Source organism: Strigops habroptila, chromosome 3 (genome assembly GCF_004027225.2).
Source record: "Strigops habroptila isolate Jane chromosome 3, bStrHab1.2.pri, whole genome shotgun sequence".
NCBI classification, from domain to species: domain Eukaryota; kingdom Metazoa; phylum Chordata; class Aves; order Psittaciformes; family Psittacidae; genus Strigops; species Strigops habroptila.
The window spans coordinates 70,056,204-70,074,116 of NC_044279.2; the positions used below are offsets into that span (position 1 = coordinate 70,056,204).

Consider the following 17,913-nt stretch of genomic DNA (forward strand, 5'->3'; position numbering starts at 1 on the left):
GGCGACAGGAACCAAACAGGGGTAAACAATGCCACTTCATAGGGATAAACTTTGCTGGTTTGTAGGGATGTTGATTTTACTAATGCATCTGCCAAAAACATCAGCTATGCCTCGCCGGTCTGCTCATGCCTGGCGGATTGCACGTGTGTATGGCGCAATAACCAGAAAGAAGTGTTACCCAGCTCCCTTGCCTAAAGGTCAGTGGCTAGCGGGGAGGCATCCGTGATGTCCCGTGGAGAGAGACTCCGAGAGACAGCGAGGTACAGACGTGTGCAGTTGGGAGCTCATGAGAAGCTCTTGCAGTCCAGTTGTGTTTTATTTCTGAAGGTCTGATTGCACCAGGGGGACTTTTCCTGTGTGTTGCAAAGGTTCAGAGGCTCATCTGACTGGTGAGCATGCAGCTGATGCCCTCAGCTCCTAGGGTGGTGGCAGCCCGACAGTGGGACTGTGAGTAGGGGAGCTGGGGAGGCAGTGTGTGTCAGGGTCTCCTGGGCTGCTGCTGAGCTGGGAGGGATGGAGAAAGAAAAAGTTGGGGATTTCATGATTTGTGGGCTTGGCTTTAAGGTCTGCTAGAAGGACACCTGCTTGCAGTTAGTAATACAGCAAGCTGTGTTTGTGTCTTCATTAATTCGTCCTTTCTTCTACATGAGGGAGAAGCATACATGAGAAAATGTGACATGAAGTTGCTTTTTATGTATTGGTCCCTTCTCCCAAGTAACAAGTGATAGAACAAGAGGTAACAGCCTCAAGCTGCACCAGGGGGGTTTAGATGGGATATTAAGAAAAATCAATTCACAGGGTGCTCAGGCATTGGAACAGGCTGCCCAGGGCAGTGGTAGAGTCACCGTTCCTGGAAGTGTTCAAAATCTGTGTAGATGAGGCTCTCAGTGACATGGTTTAGTGATGGGCTTGGCAGTCCTGGGGTAAAGGTTGTACTTGACGATCTTAAAGGTCTTTTCCAACCTAGTTGATTCTATGATTCTCTGATTCAGCAGAAGGCGAAGGACACTCCCTGTCTTGCCAGAGAAATATTTCTATCTATCTGCTTTATTAAGTGTTTCACTTCTGTTTCTTTCTAGTTGGGGTTAGTTGGTGAGTGGAAAATCCCTGCAAGAAGCAGAAACTGAGCAAGTAAAAGTGAAAGTAGGGCACAGAAGGACATTTTGGAAAGCTGATGTCAGGGCAAACTGGGAGCCCTGCGTCTTGGCAGGGCAGCTGGGCAGTAGCCTATGGAGCAGGGAGAGATGGAACAGGGATGGGGGGAGCAATGCAGAAAAGCTGCCTGGAAACATTATCCCACCCCACTCCTGTGCTTTCCTTTCCGTTTCCCCTCCACCCCTGTCGAATCTCACCCTTCAAATCCACAAATTTCAAATTCTTCTGCCATGGCAGCAGCAGCACATTGCTGTGCAAAGGCGAGTAAAGGGACAGCCACATCCAAAAAAATCTCCGAGGAGTGCTGGATCTCATGAATCTCATGCAATGGGATTTGAGAGAAAATGCATTGGGAGCATTTTTTTAGGAACAGGCCTGGCTGGTGTTACTGCGTACAAAGAGCAACCGTGGTCTGAAGACAGCGCTGGAATGAGCAAAGGCTGTGAAGGAGACTTGGGCCTTTCCTTGAAATTTTTCCTGGCAGTCCAGCGCTGCCAAGACTTTGTTTGTGGACCTTTGTACTGTAACCAACTCTGTAAAGCTCCTCCTATAATGATTTCCGCTGACTGGCTTGGTCTGAATACCCGTGATCCCTGCCAAAGCATGAAGGGTGTACCAGCACCGGATAAATCATCTTTTAGTTTCGATTTGAATACTGCGCTCAAATTCTTCAGGCAGCTCTAAGTGGCTCAGCCACAGACCTTTGCAAACTCCATGGCAGGCAGGTGGGCAGCTCTCAGCTGTGTGTTTATGCTTCTCAACAGAGGAATGTTATAGGAGCAGAGAAATGATGAGATGCCTAGAAAAATGTTGGCTGGGTCCAGAACTGGGACATCCAAAGGAGGCTGGAGCATGACAGCAAGCAAAGTAAAATCCTCTGAATTTGAATTATTGGTGGCTACCTGTTTCAGCTTCTTTTCTTTGTAGGTGCTGTGTCTCCAGGGTAGAGCACGGAGCAGAGACTTTGCTGGTAAGTGACCCCCAGCACAGAATCTGACCTTGGCTGGCTCCCACCCACCCACCCAGCCGCTCTCTTACTCCCCCTCCGCAACAGGACGGGGGAGAAAATAAGCTGGGAACATTCAAGAATTGAGATAAAGACAGGGAAATCCCTGGGCAAAACCGACTTGGACTTGGAGAAAAAGTTAATTTATTGCCAATTAAAATAGTTTGGATGGTAAGAAATAAAACCAAAGATTAGAACACCACCATCCCCCCCATCCACTTTCTTTCCAGGCTTAACTTCAGTCCTTAGTTCCCAACTTTTCTACCTCCCCTCCTGTACCCCCCACTGAAGCTACGCAGGGGTGGTAGGGAATGGGTATTGAATTCAGTCCCTAAGAATTGCCCTCTGCAGCCCACTATCCTCAAAAATTTCGCATGCTCCATCATGACTCCTTTCCCATGGGCTGCACTCCTCAGGATAAGCCTGCTCTGGCATGGGCTTCTCTCCATGAACTTCTGCTTCCTTCAGGGGATGTCCACATGCTGCAGCATGGGCCCCTCCATGGGCTTCAGTGTGGATATCTGCTCTGCCATTGTACTCCACAGAGTTGCAGGGGCATAGCAGCCTGCCTCACCATGGCCTTGGTCTATGGTCTGCAGGGGAATCTCTGCTCCGGTGCCTGGAACACATCTTCCCCTTCTTCACTGACCTGGTTGTCTGCAGGGCTGTTTCTCTCACATTTGTCCCCACTTATCACTGCAGGGGAGCATTCTCAAAGGCACCACCAGCTTGGCTGATGGGCTCAACTGCATCCTGCAGTCAGTGTGTTGAGCTGGCTGTGTCCAGCACCTCCTGGTCTCTTTGCATAGAGGCCACTCCTGCAGCCCCCGCTGCCAGCACATGGGCACTTAGACCCGATACAGTACCTATGAGCAGCTGCTTTGCTTCCCTGAACACTAAAAGAGGGGTGATGCTATCAGTGCCTTCTGAAGGCACTCTGACTTCTGCAGCTGATCACACACTGCCTAGAAGCTAAATCTTACTCTTGTTAGCCAGGTGGCACCATTGGCCTTCATGTAATGAGCTGAGTTTATTGTGTCAAGTTGTGTTTTCTTACAATATGTAATTTAGAAAGATATATTTTAGAGAAAAACAGTGACCCAGGTCCAAGCCACAGAGGTGAGGGTCATTTCTGTGGTGCTTACCATGCCCCATAAACACCCAAACTTCACTTCCTTGGTTCTGAGCCAAATCTGCACTTCCCAGCTGGAGCGGTCTCCTCTTCTGAGAAGTGATTAGGCTTCTGACCAGACCAGGGATATCACATAGTTTGGCAGCTTTGGAAAAGACCCATACTTTAATCTGGATTTCTCTTCTGATGCTAGGGTCAAGCAAGCAGCCAGGCATCAGTCAGCTGTTCTGAGCCTGTGGTATCTTCTGACTCATCTGTCTGCTCCTGAAATGGAGTACGCCTGGTACTGGCTCCATGATTCTGGGCAGTGGGTTGAATATGGGAAAAAGGTGAGATCCATCTGCTGTTGATGCCAAAAATCTCTTGTTAAGCCATCTTTGGAGAGTTAGTTAGGGCACACTGCTCTGCAGCTGGTGTGTTTCACACATGATGCTGGGGGCCCTTGCAGTGCTGCTCTGTGCACTGGTAGATTGGCCTTATTAATTGTCCCACAAAGCAGTATTGCTACTCTGTGAAAGCTTTCAAAGGACTGGCTTTGAAAGTGGGTGTGTTTTCCAGAGATGACAGACATCTTTTGGCTGAAGCTGACCACACAGGCTGAAGGCTGCTTTGTTGGTGGTGTTACAAGCAGCAGTTCTCTGTGGGGTATCCCTCTGTCGCTGAAGAATGAGGTGCTTGAAGCCTTAGAGGCTTAGTTCAAAATGGCATTCTGTGATAAAGGCTGGGGAAACACTGTTATTTGTGTCACCTAAACCAAAGGCTGGTTTCTAACAGGTATAATTTCCTTGTTCTTTCTACAGCATCCGAATCACTGCTGTGCCACGGTAACATCTGCAGATCTGGAGAAGGAATTCCAAGACGACAAGGAAGGCATTGCGTTATTCAGGGCTGGTTCTCAAGTGTGTATGTTAGACTTTGACAGTGAAGTATCTTCGTGTTTTAAGTTTATTACACAGTGTAGCTGGCTCTAAGGTAGCCTTCTTCATGCAGAGTGTTCATCCTATGTTTGGGTTTCTCTGAACAGGTCTTTTTCCTCCCATAAGTTTTCTCCAAGCAGAACTTGAGCAGTATGTACATCTCTGCAGTTTTGAGACGCTCAAGCTTCTAAACTTGTACATCTGTAGTCAAAAAAGCATCTCTGACAATATCATATGTTCAGAAGAAGAGCTGAGAGTAAACACTTTGTGACATCTGACTTACATGTCTGAGTTTATACGACTAAAGAGGAGAAATGAGAAAAGGCAAAAAAAAAAAAATAATGCACTGGAAAGTCAAATGGTGAAGAAGTGAGCCCATGGTAGACATTTTGCAAGCTAGTTATAGAGAGAGAGCATGCAGTGCAGCAAAGGAAAATTTAGGGCTGATTGCACAGAGAGTGAAATAGGAAAATAAGAAATGCTTTTCTGTTTCTCATTTATTTACCCATCTTAAAATTCCTGTTAGCTTTCCAAACTTTAAATCTGTTTCCTGGCATGAATGAAGAGAGTGGTGGTTAAAGGAGGAAACAATGGATAATTAGCCATGTCACACAGCATGCCCTCTGTAATATTGTTACAGGACCAAGAAGAGAGGTCCTGTAGACAGACTTTCCTCCTAGCACCAGTAACAATCCCGCACTGCCAGGAAAGCTAGATTTATGGCTTCCATCCTACTGAAAGCTCTTCACTGCTGTAGGCCTGACATCAGATGTGGTTTTCTCTGTCCAACAGCCTGGATGTGAATGGGTGTGCGGGCGCAGCTATTGTTTGGGTGCCTTTGAGCTTCGCGACCTATGCTAGCAGGTCGTGATAGGTGCTAGCAGGTGCTGATCTTGCTGATCTCCAAGCGGAAGCAGCACAAGTGAGAATGGTTTCAAAGCATGGAGTGGTGTGGCTGTGCTACAGAGAGCACTGTGATGTGGTGTTCAGGGCTACCTCCTTTTTTATTTCTTCTAAACACTTAAGAGTGTGTCCCTGAACAAAAAAATTATCTAATTATTGAGTCATTGTGTTTTTCTTTCAAGGCATGGTACAAATAAACTTGATCTATGAAACTGAAAGAAAAGTTCTCGGATGGCCAAAATTTCTGTCCTCTTAAGATGGACCAGACAGAAGGTAATATACATTCATTATTTAATAATGTCTCTAGGTGACAGCACTTTCCTGCTGAGAAGTTCCTCCTACCTGTGCAGAATTCAGTATTAGATTTCTTAATTTGTAGATACTTTTGCTGACTGTTTTAATGGCGAATTCTGCAGTAACAGTATTTGTAAATTGTGAAACCCTTCTGTGAAGTGTGCTGGAGGGATGTTTGGTGGCAGTCTCTGGCAGCTGTGAAAGACCCCTTGAGTAGGTTTATTCTCTCTGTGAGAGCAAGGCCAGGCCACATAGGGCTGACACAACTGGGCCAGGAATTTTTATTCCTTGATTTATGCTCCGATAATACTGAATAAACTGTATACAGAGTAGGAACAAGGGACTGCCAGTCCCGAGAACTGTGGAGCAGATAGAGGCCAGATCCTGGGAAGCTAAGGATAAAATAAAAAGGCAGAAGCAAATCCCTCTAAATGAAATGAACTGGATGCACTTATTTGGGATACCTTATCTTATGGCTTTTTTAAAGAAAGTTGACAGGATTTGAGCATGTCTGGTGTAAAATTTAATTGTGGTATTGCTTTATTATAAAAAGAGCCACCTTCGCTTCAGAAACTCACCAGCAGGCAGTGAATTTGAAGCCAGGTGTTGAACTTAAATGTTGCTTCAACCAAGGGTGGTTGATTCAAAAAGAAAACAAACTGTAACCCCTAAATGGATTCTAATGCTCCTATTGCCCAGGTTAAAACATGCACGTGTGCAGGAAGGCATTAGTGCTGGAAGTTGTTGAGCACTGACTGGTGAAGTACTGCCTGCAGGGCACAACTGTCCACCACAGCCTCCTGACAGGCTTGGTCCTGGGGATGGGATCTGTCCAGCGACTGGGAACTGAGTGGCCACATGGAGGGAGAGGGCTCATGCTCCAGTTTCCTAGAGGTTCAAGCAGCACACGTGGAGGCCTAGCTGGAGCAGTTGTATAAACCACCTGGCTAGCAGCATGCTACTTCTCATTCGAAGCTCTCCTACCTGCCAAGAGAGTCATTAGTGCCAGTAGGATGTGTGTAGAAATCTGGACTTGAAAAAGGGATAATTATTATGTGGAAAGTAAAACAAAAATAAAAGCCTTGGGATACCCTAAGGCTGCCATAGAGCCAGCGGCTGGATCCTTTGGAAGGGGGATTTGGTTAGGAGTATTGTGGACTGACTTGCTCCTTTTTCTTTTCTGCAGCCCAAACATGACTCTATCACATTTCGTCTGTCCTCCTCAATGGGACCAATCTGCACTGCCTGATATCGGGTTCAAGGTAGGTCTTTCCAGCTCTCCAATTTGTAGGGCAAACTGGGTCCTGTACTCATTCTTCTGAAGACATGAGCCAAGGCAGTTGAGATGTTCACAGCTATTAAACAGATCTTATAAAATAAGTAACTATGAGGTGAAACAAGGCTGATGGTTTCACATTCAGAATAGACCTGTGTCTCCTGGGAGGCTCCCTGGGTCTCCTTACACATACCACACAGGATAAGAAAGGCTCTTTTGGCCATTACTGTTCTTACTTGTCCTTTGCACTCTCTGAAGGCACCTGATCCTCTGATAAACTGGATAAATTGCACCTTAAGGGGGTGTCGTAGTATTTCCTCCATTGATTTGAGGCAAAATGTTATTTGATGTAGTAAAAACTAGGGCTTAGCTGTGTAGGGAAGGAGCTAGGGTGTCAAATTAAGGTGAAACTGATACTCTTCTCCAGCCTGAATACTGCAGTGCATTTCATCTTTAGGTTACTCTGAAGTAAAAATAATCTAGATGTGGAGGTGTGTTCACCAAAGAAAGCTCATATGGGATTGCACTCATTTCCCTCAGTGCCTGTGCTTCCACATGGGGAATGAGGGTGAAAGTGGGGAGCAGAAGACAAAAAGACAGAAGCAGCTTGGGATTTTAATGGTAGGGCTTTTCATCTGACGTGAGGAAGTTCGTGAGTCCCTTGGAAGGCCTGGGAGTTGTTACTGTCAGTAATTCCTTATTTTTGGTGTGTTTAAAATTTTTAGTTGGTAGAGCTCAGCTGCACTTCTCATGAATATAGAAAAATTAAGAACCTGTTTGAGAAGACAATGAAGGATTTCTTCATCCACCAACTGCAGAGGATCCAGAACCCAATGCTTTGGCAAGTTTTTCAGTGGTTCGTATCTATTCTCTTTCATTATCCTTATGATAGCAGAAGACTGGTATTTCCTGATCTGTTGTCCTCCATAGTCTGCATTAGGAGTTGCCACATCCAGCAGCCCAGCAGAGGTGAGACTAACACGTATTTGTCTGCCAGGTCCACCTGGAAGTGAGGTTCAGCACATGTTCCCAGTAAGTACACACACATACACACACACACAAAACATGAACATGCACACAGCTGGCCACAAAACCTAACACAGACAGCATGGCACTTATTCAATCATAAATAGCACCAATGGTCTCATCCTGTTCCCTTCTTCTTGCCGGTTGGGATGAAAGGCAGTTACTGGAACATACATACATGCATGGGTCCCTCTAGGAGCTGGTCTTAGGCACTCACCCTACTCTTATGCTGGCCCCTGGGTCCTCTTGTCTCCAGTTATGTTCTGCATAGACACACACACATGCAAATGGGTCTCTATGGACTTAAGGTGTCTACAGTAATTGGTCTGGACCTCCTGGTCCCTTTGGTAAACAAGCTCAGACCTTCTGGTCTCTCTAGCACCTGGCCCAGACTTATGACTGCTCCGAAAGCTGGCTTCCAGGCCAGCTACCCTCCTCCCTGGCTGTCCAGCCTTATGTTGGCTAGTGATCACACACTAACACGCACACCCTCGCTTGCTGTGCTTGCTGGTGCTATAGACACGTGGCTCTTGTGGCCGAAGATCCTACTCCAGTTGCTGCACCCAGACCCCCATATGTGCACATGCACACAGACTGTGGAGAGTCCATCACCCAGGTAAGAGTTAGAAATGGAGTTTAATGAGAAGATAGGGCAGACTGCATTGATCAGGCACAGGGCGTGGCCAGACAAGCCTACTGACTAGACAGTTGCCTGTTTTTACACAACCAGCTCTTTGCACCCCCTTATCCACCTATTTTCCTGTGTTTGTTCCTCCTCAGACCATCTTGGTCCCTCCCTTCTCCCACCTGCAGTTCCTCTGTTAAACATGCCATTATAAGTGCCGTGCAATCCTCGAATACTTTTTCCCTCTGTCCCATAAGAAGTCGCATACTCTCATAGGCAGTGCTGTCCTTACGACTGTGAGCTGCTCTGCACACTTTCCTCTGCTCACAGTACTGAGTGTCCCCCTGGTCCTTGGGTCTGCGGCTCCCCTGGGGCAGCCCTGGGTGGTGCTGGTGCTCCTCTTTTTGTTGATCGGGTTATTGGGGTTGTTTCTGTTCTGTGTGTGTGGAAATGAGCCTCTTATTGCATAACCTAACACGCTGGGGGGGGGGGGGGGGGAGGGCGGAATGTGGAGGGGTGTTTCCTTGCTAGTGTTATTAAAAAACAAAGTTATTTTCCTTCACCATGTCTGAACTGTGAAATCTCAGATTTTTTTTTTTTTCTTTTAGTCTCCTTCATATAGGAGTTTGGTTGGTTTTTGTTTTTGTTTTTTTTAAGGGCTTTTTATGTGATAAATATAGGAGTAGATATTATGCAATCTTCTCTGTGGTTTCATACAGCTCAGTTTTATAATCATATTTATGCATTCAGGATTTATATAACCTGGGAACTGACCAATTCCCAGTCAAGAGATGTTTGTCTCTTTACTCTCTCATGTGGTATGAAGTTGTGGGTGACACAGTCCATAGCAATGCTGAGAACTTTTTGTTTTGCTTGAAGGAGCCAGCTGTGCAGCAGGGTACCAACAGAGTGCAAAGCAGGCAGTAACCCCACAGAGAGTGGTTTGTGTCGCTGTATCTCTGTGACCCAAAAGTAGGAGGGGTCTTGTTGGGAAATTGTCCTCATTTGAACCAGGGTAACACATTATTCTTTTCTTGTCCCTAGGCAAAAGGAGCAGATGAAGAAGTTCAGTAAATTGAAATTGGTAGATGAGCGACTTCTGTTCCATGGGGTGAGTCTGTCCCATGTGCCTGCCATCTGTGAGCTGAACTTTGACTGGAGGATGTGTGGGGCTCACGGGACGATGTATGGGAAAGGTACATGTGTGGAAGTGTGGGTTCAGGGGCTGTAGCAGCACAGGCTGCAAACTCCAGCCAGGTTAGTGGGTGTGAGGTGACCGAGTGTCCCTGACTCCTGCTCTCCTGCCATTAGGGCAGTCTCACCTGCATGCATCTGCATTGCTGCAGGCAGCATCCACATCAGTCCCATTTTGGGAGGTGCTAAAACCACCTGTCTTTGTCGCAGGTACCTGCTCTTCAGCAAAGCTCTTAGACAGGTGAACTGGGATTTTGGTGGCAAAATGTGGATAGAGACTGTCAATGCTTTAAAATAAGCTGATGTGGGAACACCTGGCAAAGATGTGTGTAGAGCTACCTGGGGTTGTTGAATTGCTGGCTGCCAAAGTGCCGATAGCCGATGTTTGTTCCTTGGTGCACATATTGTCTTACCTGTGTCTTTTTCTGGTCCCTAGGAAGCTACTTTGCCAGAGATGCCAGCTATTCTCACAAGTTCTGTTCCTCTCAAAGTAGTCGCTACAGCATGTTTGTAGCTCATGTTCTTGTGGGAGACTTTGTTCAGGGAAACCCCAAATACCTTCTCCCTCCACCCAGAGGAGCCAGCAATTCAAACAGACTTTATGACAGCTGCATGGCTGACCCAACAGACCCTTCCATCTTTGTCATCTTTGAGAAGCACCAGATTTACCCTGCCTATATCTTAGAGTACAGCAGCAATACCCGCGGTATGATCCTGTAGTGAATGCTGGATTCTCCTTTGAATTTACACTGAAGAAATTACACTTTAATGCATCTTTTTTTTAACATTGTTCAATTTTAGTAGTAGCTTTAGAACATTTTGTAATGCAGCAAACCAGTATCAGATCCCTGAAGGATTTGGGGGCATAGGATTTCAGTAGCAGAAAGTGGTGAACTTTAATCTCCACCTTATTTCTAAGCCTGAAATGGGGATGTACCTGCCTTGCATACCCTGATGCAGTGACACCTACCTCTGTTGAAAGCGGCACTGCTGAATATATGGTTAACTTGACCCACTGATATAGTCAGTTAGGCATGAATCCTACCTGTGATGGTGCTAATGTGCCAAAGGGAGACTGGGTGGGGAATGTGGAAGGAGGAAAAGTGAAAGTAACTACATCATGGTGCACAAGAGAGGAATCATGGCCTGTCTTTCCAGTAAATGGCAGGAAGCTCCTGCATCCTGGAGGCTTTTTAATCAATACTGGCAAGGAACTTTCTTTCCTGGTCACGTTGCTGACAGCTCTTTTCATGTTGTTCTGTGTCAAGTTTTCTCATCTCCATGGTACCCTGTCCTTGCTCTGTCCCCACTGTGTTGAGGTTAAGAGAAGCAGGGACATTGCAACTGATGAAGTTAGATCCCCACCATACCATGGTACTAACAATGAGGAAGTCGCAGAATAACTGCACATGGCAGTGTCCCACCAGGGCTGTGGAGCCAATGCTTGCAGCAGTGGCCAGTGAGGCAAAGAGGTTTTGTGAGGGGTGGTCACTGGTGCAGCCACCCCCTTTCCCACCCTGCAGACTGAAGTTGGTTGTGGCTATTTTGAATTGCCCTGCTGCTGCCTGGCATTTCTCCGGGTATTTGAGAAGCACCCCAGCGGTATGTGCTCCTGTTTTGATGGACAGAAGACAGCTTGGTTGATGGACATAGTACTTGAAACTTGGTGGATGGTGGGATAACATTTGGGATTACCAATAGCATAGAAACAAAAATTAATGCTTTATTTTAAAACAGTCTGGCTGTACAAGCTGTTATAATTCAGCAAAAGAGTCACAAGTGGTTCATGCCATGAGTGGGAAGAACCAAGATTAGGGATGTATGTAGGATCTCATCAGCTTCCCTAAAGCCTGCTGTTTTCAGGTGCAATCAGTGCCCTTAGAAGATGTCAGAAAGGCAGCTGACTGCAGTGAGTCCTTGAGCTCTTCTATTTAGTGCACTTCCATGTCCCACCTCTTTTGCAGGAACCTAAAGTTTGTTCTTTTGCAAGTTAGTGATCTAATCTTGTCAACCACAGGTGAGCTTTCACCTGCAATCACCTTCACCCATGTAGTGGTTTAAGCCCAGCTGGTAACTCAGAACCACACAGCCGTTTGCTCACTCCTCCCCTTTTTCTTTCCCTTGCTCCTGGAGGGATGAGGAGGAGAACCAAAAGAATGTAACACCCATGGGTTGAGATAAGAGCAGTCCAGTAACTAAGGTATAATACAAAACCACTACTGCTACCACCAATAACAATAGTGATAAGGGAAATAACAAGGGGAGAGAATACAATTGCTCACCAGCCACCAGCCGATACCCAGCCCGACCTGAGCAGCAATCTGGGCCTTCCAGGTAACTCCCCCCAGTTTATATACTGGGCATGACATGCTGTGGTATGGTCTCTGCTCCCTCCCAGCTTCTTGTGCCCCTCCTCACTGGCAGAGCATGAGAGACTGAGAAAGTCCTCAATTGGAGTAAACATTACTCAGCAACAACTAAAAACACCGGTGTGTTATCAGCGTTGTTCCCAGACTAAAGTTGAAAACACAGCACTGCACCAGCTACTAAGAAGGAGAAAAATGACTGCTGCTGCTGAACTCAGGACAACCCAAAATCACCTTCCCCTTGCTGCCTCCCAGCTTGCAGGCTCATGAGGATGGGGAGGGACTGAATAATGACCATTTCCAGCTATCACCCTGCCTTGGTTCTTGCAATGTTGCATAGATTTGCTCCATCAGCTTGTTGGGAGGGTTGTGTGTACAGCCTTTGTACACTGACAGAGGCTGGGAGATGTGTGGGGATAGTTTTGATATTAGAGAAAACGTTCGGTGGAATTACGACCTTGTACAAACCATCTTCCCCATTCTTCTCTGCCATGATAGAAGAAACCATCCATCGCATGGGAGAGAGCTGTTTCCAGCAAGGTGGGCTTTTCTGGGGTATGCGCAGCTGTAACAGTGGACTGTGGTGCAGGATTGTTGAGGTGTAGCTGCCACGGGCTTTGTAGGTGTTGGAGTACCAGATGTGAAGTGGAAGTGCTCCTTGAGGAGCCCACATCCTCTCAGGGTCCCACTCTGCCACTCTCACTTTGTGTCATTCCCAAAAGGAGCAGTCTCACCTCCAGAAGAGCTCTGAATGATGAAAGATTTAGCAATATTTTGGTCAGTGAGGCACTGAGAGCAGAAACCACTAGTAAAAGTGAAAAGCAACTTAATCTGTGGATACTTCTTCATGGGAGTTCTGTTCAGTGTTATAAACTTGCTAAAACTTCTTCCTGACCTGAACCTCCTGCTACGTCTGGAGTACCTGTGTGCCACCCAAGTTCTGAGCAGAAAGCATTCCTCAGCACCCTTTTAGATGAGAAATTCTTGCAATCCATCAACATGTGCAGTTGTTGGCAGGCACTAAGTGTGGATCTGATCTGTGGGCTTTTCATTAATTTTTTTTTCCCTGAAAAAGCGTTTGAAGATCTCCCTACCCTGTTGAGAAAAGGTTAAATATCTTCCGACTCAGATGCATGGGACTGACAGTTTCAGAATCACTGAGATGGTGGTGGAAAAGGTCTGACCTGAGGAACACTGGGAGTAGCCAAACAGATTCCTGTGGAGTTTGCTGCTTTCCCTGCCAGCCAGCCTGGTGCTGGATGGGCCCCTGTTGGGATAGCCTTATCCTGGAGCAGCAGCCTCTCTTCATTATCTCCTGGAGAGGCTGCTACAGGCATTGGCAGCTTCTCCAGTGATTTCTTTACCAGTTGCTTTGCAGGAACCAGCAACAATTTAGAAGGATCAATTGCATTTTGTACCCATATACATAATGTATTTCTTCTACATACTTCGATGTACTGTATTTGTCTCTGCCTGTTGAGATGTTAGCTTGAGTGATCTTTTCATCATGGTGTATTTCTAATTGATTTTCCTGTGGTGCTCTCAGGGCTTCACAGTGTCCCTAGCTTTTATGCTGTTGGGTAACGCACTCATGCACCTGCTCTAGGCTTTCTATTAAATAATATCTCAGCAAGTTTTCAGGCTTTCATTTGATTTACTGGTGAAAACTTGACTTCTCAGCATTTTTAAGAATCCTTTTAAACAGTTTTGACAGAATTTATGACAGGGTGATTAAACTTCAGAAACCTAATGCTTGACTGAACGTGCTCAATGGCATGTTATTTTCCAAAGCATTTAAACTCCTAAAAATCAACCTGAGCCCCATAACCTGGCACGACTGCTGTATAGGTGCCAGGTGAAGAAAACACAGATATTGTTCTTGGCATGACATGCTCAACTATTGCATTATTTAACAAGGCTGTTTCTGGATCGAGGGAATAATGATCCCGGATCACTGTAGCTGTGGTAATGATGCAGGGCTGAGGGTTTGGGGGAGGGCAGTAGTCCTCGGTTCAGGGCTGCAGGAGACATCTGTAAGAATCAGACTTTTATGGCTCAGGGAACAACTTTTTCTGTTTTTACCCATTCTTTTGCAGTCTTTCTTTGATGAGCCCCATTGTCTGGTGTGTTGAGTCCTAGGCACTATTTCCCTGAACAACTCAAACTGTCTTTCCAAGGTTACTTTTACATCTAGCTTACAAGCAGGAGCAATAGAAAAGGCTGACCTGATTCTTACTGATCTGTTCTTAATAAGCTTAGATTTTCCATCCAGATCCTTTACTGCAATATCAGAGGAACCATTAATCAGTGCACCAGTAAATACTTGAGAAGTGTCTACACTTCCCCCACCACTGGAGGAAGTTGTGTCTTTACCCATTCCCAAAGAGAAGCTTTATTTCACTGTGTGTTCTTGGAATCATTTTTCTTGGGCTGTATCTTCAGCTTTGGTCTCCTTTATTATATTTTTTTTTTCTTTTCAAAGTGGTTTTCCCTTTATTAAGTCCAAAGGAGACATTAGAAGTTGTGTTGGGCTCTGCTTTCTTTAGCGCTTTGTGCATGCTTTCACTCTTGCTTGTTGCAGAGTCCTTCTGACTGCATTTTGCAGATGGCCTCTCACATCTTCCAGTTTGTTTTCCTTTTGAAAGTCCCTTTAGGTTTATGATTTTTTTACCTATACTCTGTAGCATTCATCTCAAGGTGTAATCTATTCTTCTGTCCTGCAAGCCAACTGACCTTCATTTTGCCTCTCAGCTCAAGTAGATTCTAAGAGTGTTTTCCACATCCTTTTTCCCCTTCAATCCTCATACAATCTAATGTCCTATTAGCAATTATACAACCTCTCCCTTCACATAACTTATTTGACTGAAAGTTCTCACATCTACCGTAATGTTGTCAAAAAATGCCTCCTGTTGTTTCTTTCACTGGGCAGCTCAAATTCCTTGCTAAGATAATGTCCTCTCTACTTTTCTTTAGTATGGTCTGAGATGTGATTAGTTTCACTACATGAAACTGAAGGCTACAAATCAAACCTAAGCTTTGTGACAGCACTATCAAAAATGTATTTTTCCCACCAGGTCTTCCTCCAGCTGCTGCTATTTCTGTGTAGTCTGAGTTAGTCTGATTAGCTCCATGATGCGTCCCACTCACCAGCTTTTCTTTTGCTTCCCAGATCAAAATTTGGATTTGTTTTCTCCCCCCCCCCCCCCCCCCAACTTCTAGTTCTACTTGCTCCTGCTAACATGTGGTATCTAGGCAGTTTCCTGATCTGAAATATAATTGATAAGACTCCTAAGTAATGCAAAAACTTCATTGCATACCATTTGGGAAGGCCATCATTGCAGTGGGCAGCATGAGGGACATGGACTTGGTTGCCAGGTGATCTACTCCCACATCTGATGAGGTTTTATTGGGGACCCCAAGGAAACTCAGAAGTATTGACTTCTACAGCTGAAACACTGATAACAGCCAGTTAATGCTGTTGCTAACCAACCAGGATCAGGCATCTGCTCAGTGCAAATACCAGGGGCTGGCACACTCAGAGGGCAGAAAATGGCATGCCTGGGTTTAAGCATAGGCAAAAAAGGAAACCAGAAACCTTTTAGGACTTGTTCTCTTCCCAGAGGATTTGGAAACCAGACAATGTTCTGGCTGTGAAATGATGACAACAGTCCAGGAATTCCTGCTGAGTTTGGGTTTCCCTCTCAAGACTTCTGTTAAGCAACCTGACAGAAGCTATGGGTTTTTTCTTTTTTCCTTTTTTTTATCTCTTTCTTCCTCCTTCTTTCTTCTTCTTCTTCTTTCTTCTTCTTCTTTCTTCTTCTTCTTCTTTCTTCTTCTTCTTCTTTCTTCTTCTTCTTCTTTTTTCTTCTTCTTCTTTCTTCTTCTTCTTCTTTCTTCTTCTTCTTCTTCTTTCTTCTTCTTCTTCTTCTTTCTTCTTCTTCTTCTTCTTTCTTCTTCTTCTTCTTCTTTCTTCTTCTTCTTCTTCTTTCTTCTTCTTCTCCTCACCCCTCCTGCCCTCCCCTCTTCCCCTTCCCTCTTCCTTCTTTTTTTTTTTTTTTTTTTAACCCTTTCTCTCTCCCTTTCATCTTTTTTGAGACAGTTCTGAACTTCTGACGGTTTGTGCTGCTCACTCATTTGCTGTCATGGAAACACTGGTACTGCCTGGATGATTCCCTGTAGTGGATTGAGTATGGGAAGCAGGTAAAATTCACTGCACACTAGAAACCCAGCTCTAAGTCCCAACCACTAGTGAAGAAGTTCTGCTTGGAATGTTTGGGGGTTTTTGTGAGACCTGCCTGTCAGGTGGGACACAGGCATTCTCCATAGTTCTGCAGTGCTGGCCAGCCCTTGGAGTGTTAGTGATACTCTCAGGTGGAGCTTCTGATGCCACCTCTACTGTCACAACCATCATTTCTGTAGCATTCAACCTACTCTGCAGCCTCAGTGATGTCTGCCCAGGTGGAGGAGCTGTTCCAGGCAGGAACTGATCAGGAAGGCAGGTCACAGAAATGAGAGATAAATCTCAAGGTAGAGCACTTACTTGTTTATAATTTAATACATGCGATGTGCTGCTGACTCTTAGCACAGCTTCTGTCCTGAATTTGCCTCACACAGCCCCATGACCAGCAGAAGTGGCTGTTTTCACTAGAGGGAATGTACATCTTTAAAACCACTTGCTAGAAAATTACTTGTGTAAATTGGGGAAATGAGGGTGTTGCTGTTTGTGTCTGACAGAACATGAAATGTGGGAAATATATAAAATTTTCCATGCTTTTGTTTAACCTTGTGATTCAGTTGCTGGAGATATTGGAGACCCCTAAAGCTGAAAGATTAGACAAAGTTGTGGTATTCAACACACGCAAAGAAATGGAGAAGTATTAGGAGGATAGTTTGAGTTGTAGGTCATGGTGCATGTGGCACTATGAGCAAAAGAGAAGCTGTGAAAGAGGAAGCACTAAGGAGATGGCTTGGATTTGCTGAGGCTGTGTAGGAGGTGAGCTGTGTGAGAGACAGCCTGTGTTTCTATATTGTTAGGGTGGCTGCTTAAATGTGGGGCTGTTTGCTGAGAAGGATGTTGCTTGGGTGACTGATTATTGTGAGCAAAAAGGATGGAGTGCTATTCAAAGAAGAAAAAAAGAAGACCTAAATCATGTATAGCTACTATTTTAAGTGCCCACATGCATTTCTGATGAATGGAATTTGATAGCTTGAATCTGGCTGTGTGAAGAGATCAAAAGAGGAGCCTTCCTGGTGCACAAGAGGACACATGTCTGCACTGCTCATGCTGCCAGTTCAAGCAGGAGCAGCACTAGGCAAAATGACCTCATGCTGTGGGAATAACACAGAGAAGGTGGCACTGCATGCTTTTGTTGGCAATTTTTCATATGCCCTTCTATGTAAGAGTGGCTGATCAGAGACATGCCAAAGCCTGCTAGCCTGGCTTCTATGTCCAGTAGCAGCAGGTGCTGGATCTCTGGAGAAGAGGAGGAGGGCAGCAGATAGTGCTATATTCCTCAAAGACAGGGATGTGCAGCTCAGGGACTTCCTAATCCAAGACAACATACTTGTATTTAATTGTCCTCGATGGATTTCTCTTCTCCTGAGGGTTTGTTTGGTCTCTTTTGAACTGCTGCAAAATTCTAGTGCCTGCATCAGGTGGCATCAGTGGCATCTGCGGTAGGGCTATGCAGTTCTTGAACAGCTGTTACACTTCTGCCTGCCTTCATGTTTCCTTTCAAGACATGGTCCAGAGAAACCTGAGCATGCAGATGACGAGATGGCTCAAATGTCCAGCCACACACGCTGTGCTATTTGCCGTCTCTCCCTTCCTCTCCACTCTATGGTCCTCTTGAGGTGAAGGATGGCAGGACTGGAGGTGTCCTCTCACACATGACCTGCCCAAACCGGCAATGGGAAGGCACTGCAAAAGCTGCAGTGGGAGGTGGTAAAGGACATAGAGGATGGAAAAGGTGAAAATGAAGATTACTGATTTCCATTGCTACTAGGCACTAATTTGGTT

General features: G+C 45.6%; 1 protein-coding gene across 1 annotated transcript; it reads left to right on the plus strand.

Annotated features, from left to right (window-relative positions):
• Positions 1-174: 174 nt before the first annotated feature.
• LOC115605731 (protein mono-ADP-ribosyltransferase PARP12-like) lies at positions 175-11,625 on the plus strand. Its single transcript, XM_030480578.1, has 8 exons — positions 175-260; positions 3,487-3,622; positions 4,094-4,192; positions 5,296-5,386; positions 6,594-6,669; positions 7,409-7,539; positions 9,379-9,530; positions 9,965-11,625. The coding sequence occupies exons 5-8, from the start codon at positions 6,601-6,603 to the stop codon at positions 10,246-10,248; spliced, it is 636 nt and encodes a 211-aa protein (XP_030336438.1). The 5' UTR covers positions 175-260; positions 3,487-3,622; positions 4,094-4,192; positions 5,296-5,386; positions 6,594-6,600; the 3' UTR covers positions 10,249-11,625.
• Positions 11,626-17,913: the final 6,288 nt, after the last annotated feature.

Excerpts from the sequence above, each read along its gene's own strand:
- LOC115605731 (XM_030480578.1), top strand. The coding sequence starts at position 6,601 with ATGACTCTATCACATTTCGTCTGTCCTCCTCAATGGGACCAATCTGCA. Across the intron at positions 7,540-9,378 it reads CTTTGGCAAGTTTTTCAGTG|GCAAAAGGAGCAGATGAAGA; the intron begins GTTCGTATCTAT and ends TCTTGTCCCTAG. Across the intron at positions 9,531-9,964 it reads CGGGACGATGTATGGGAAAG|GAAGCTACTTTGCCAGAGAT; the intron begins GTACATGTGTGG and ends TCTGGTCCCTAG.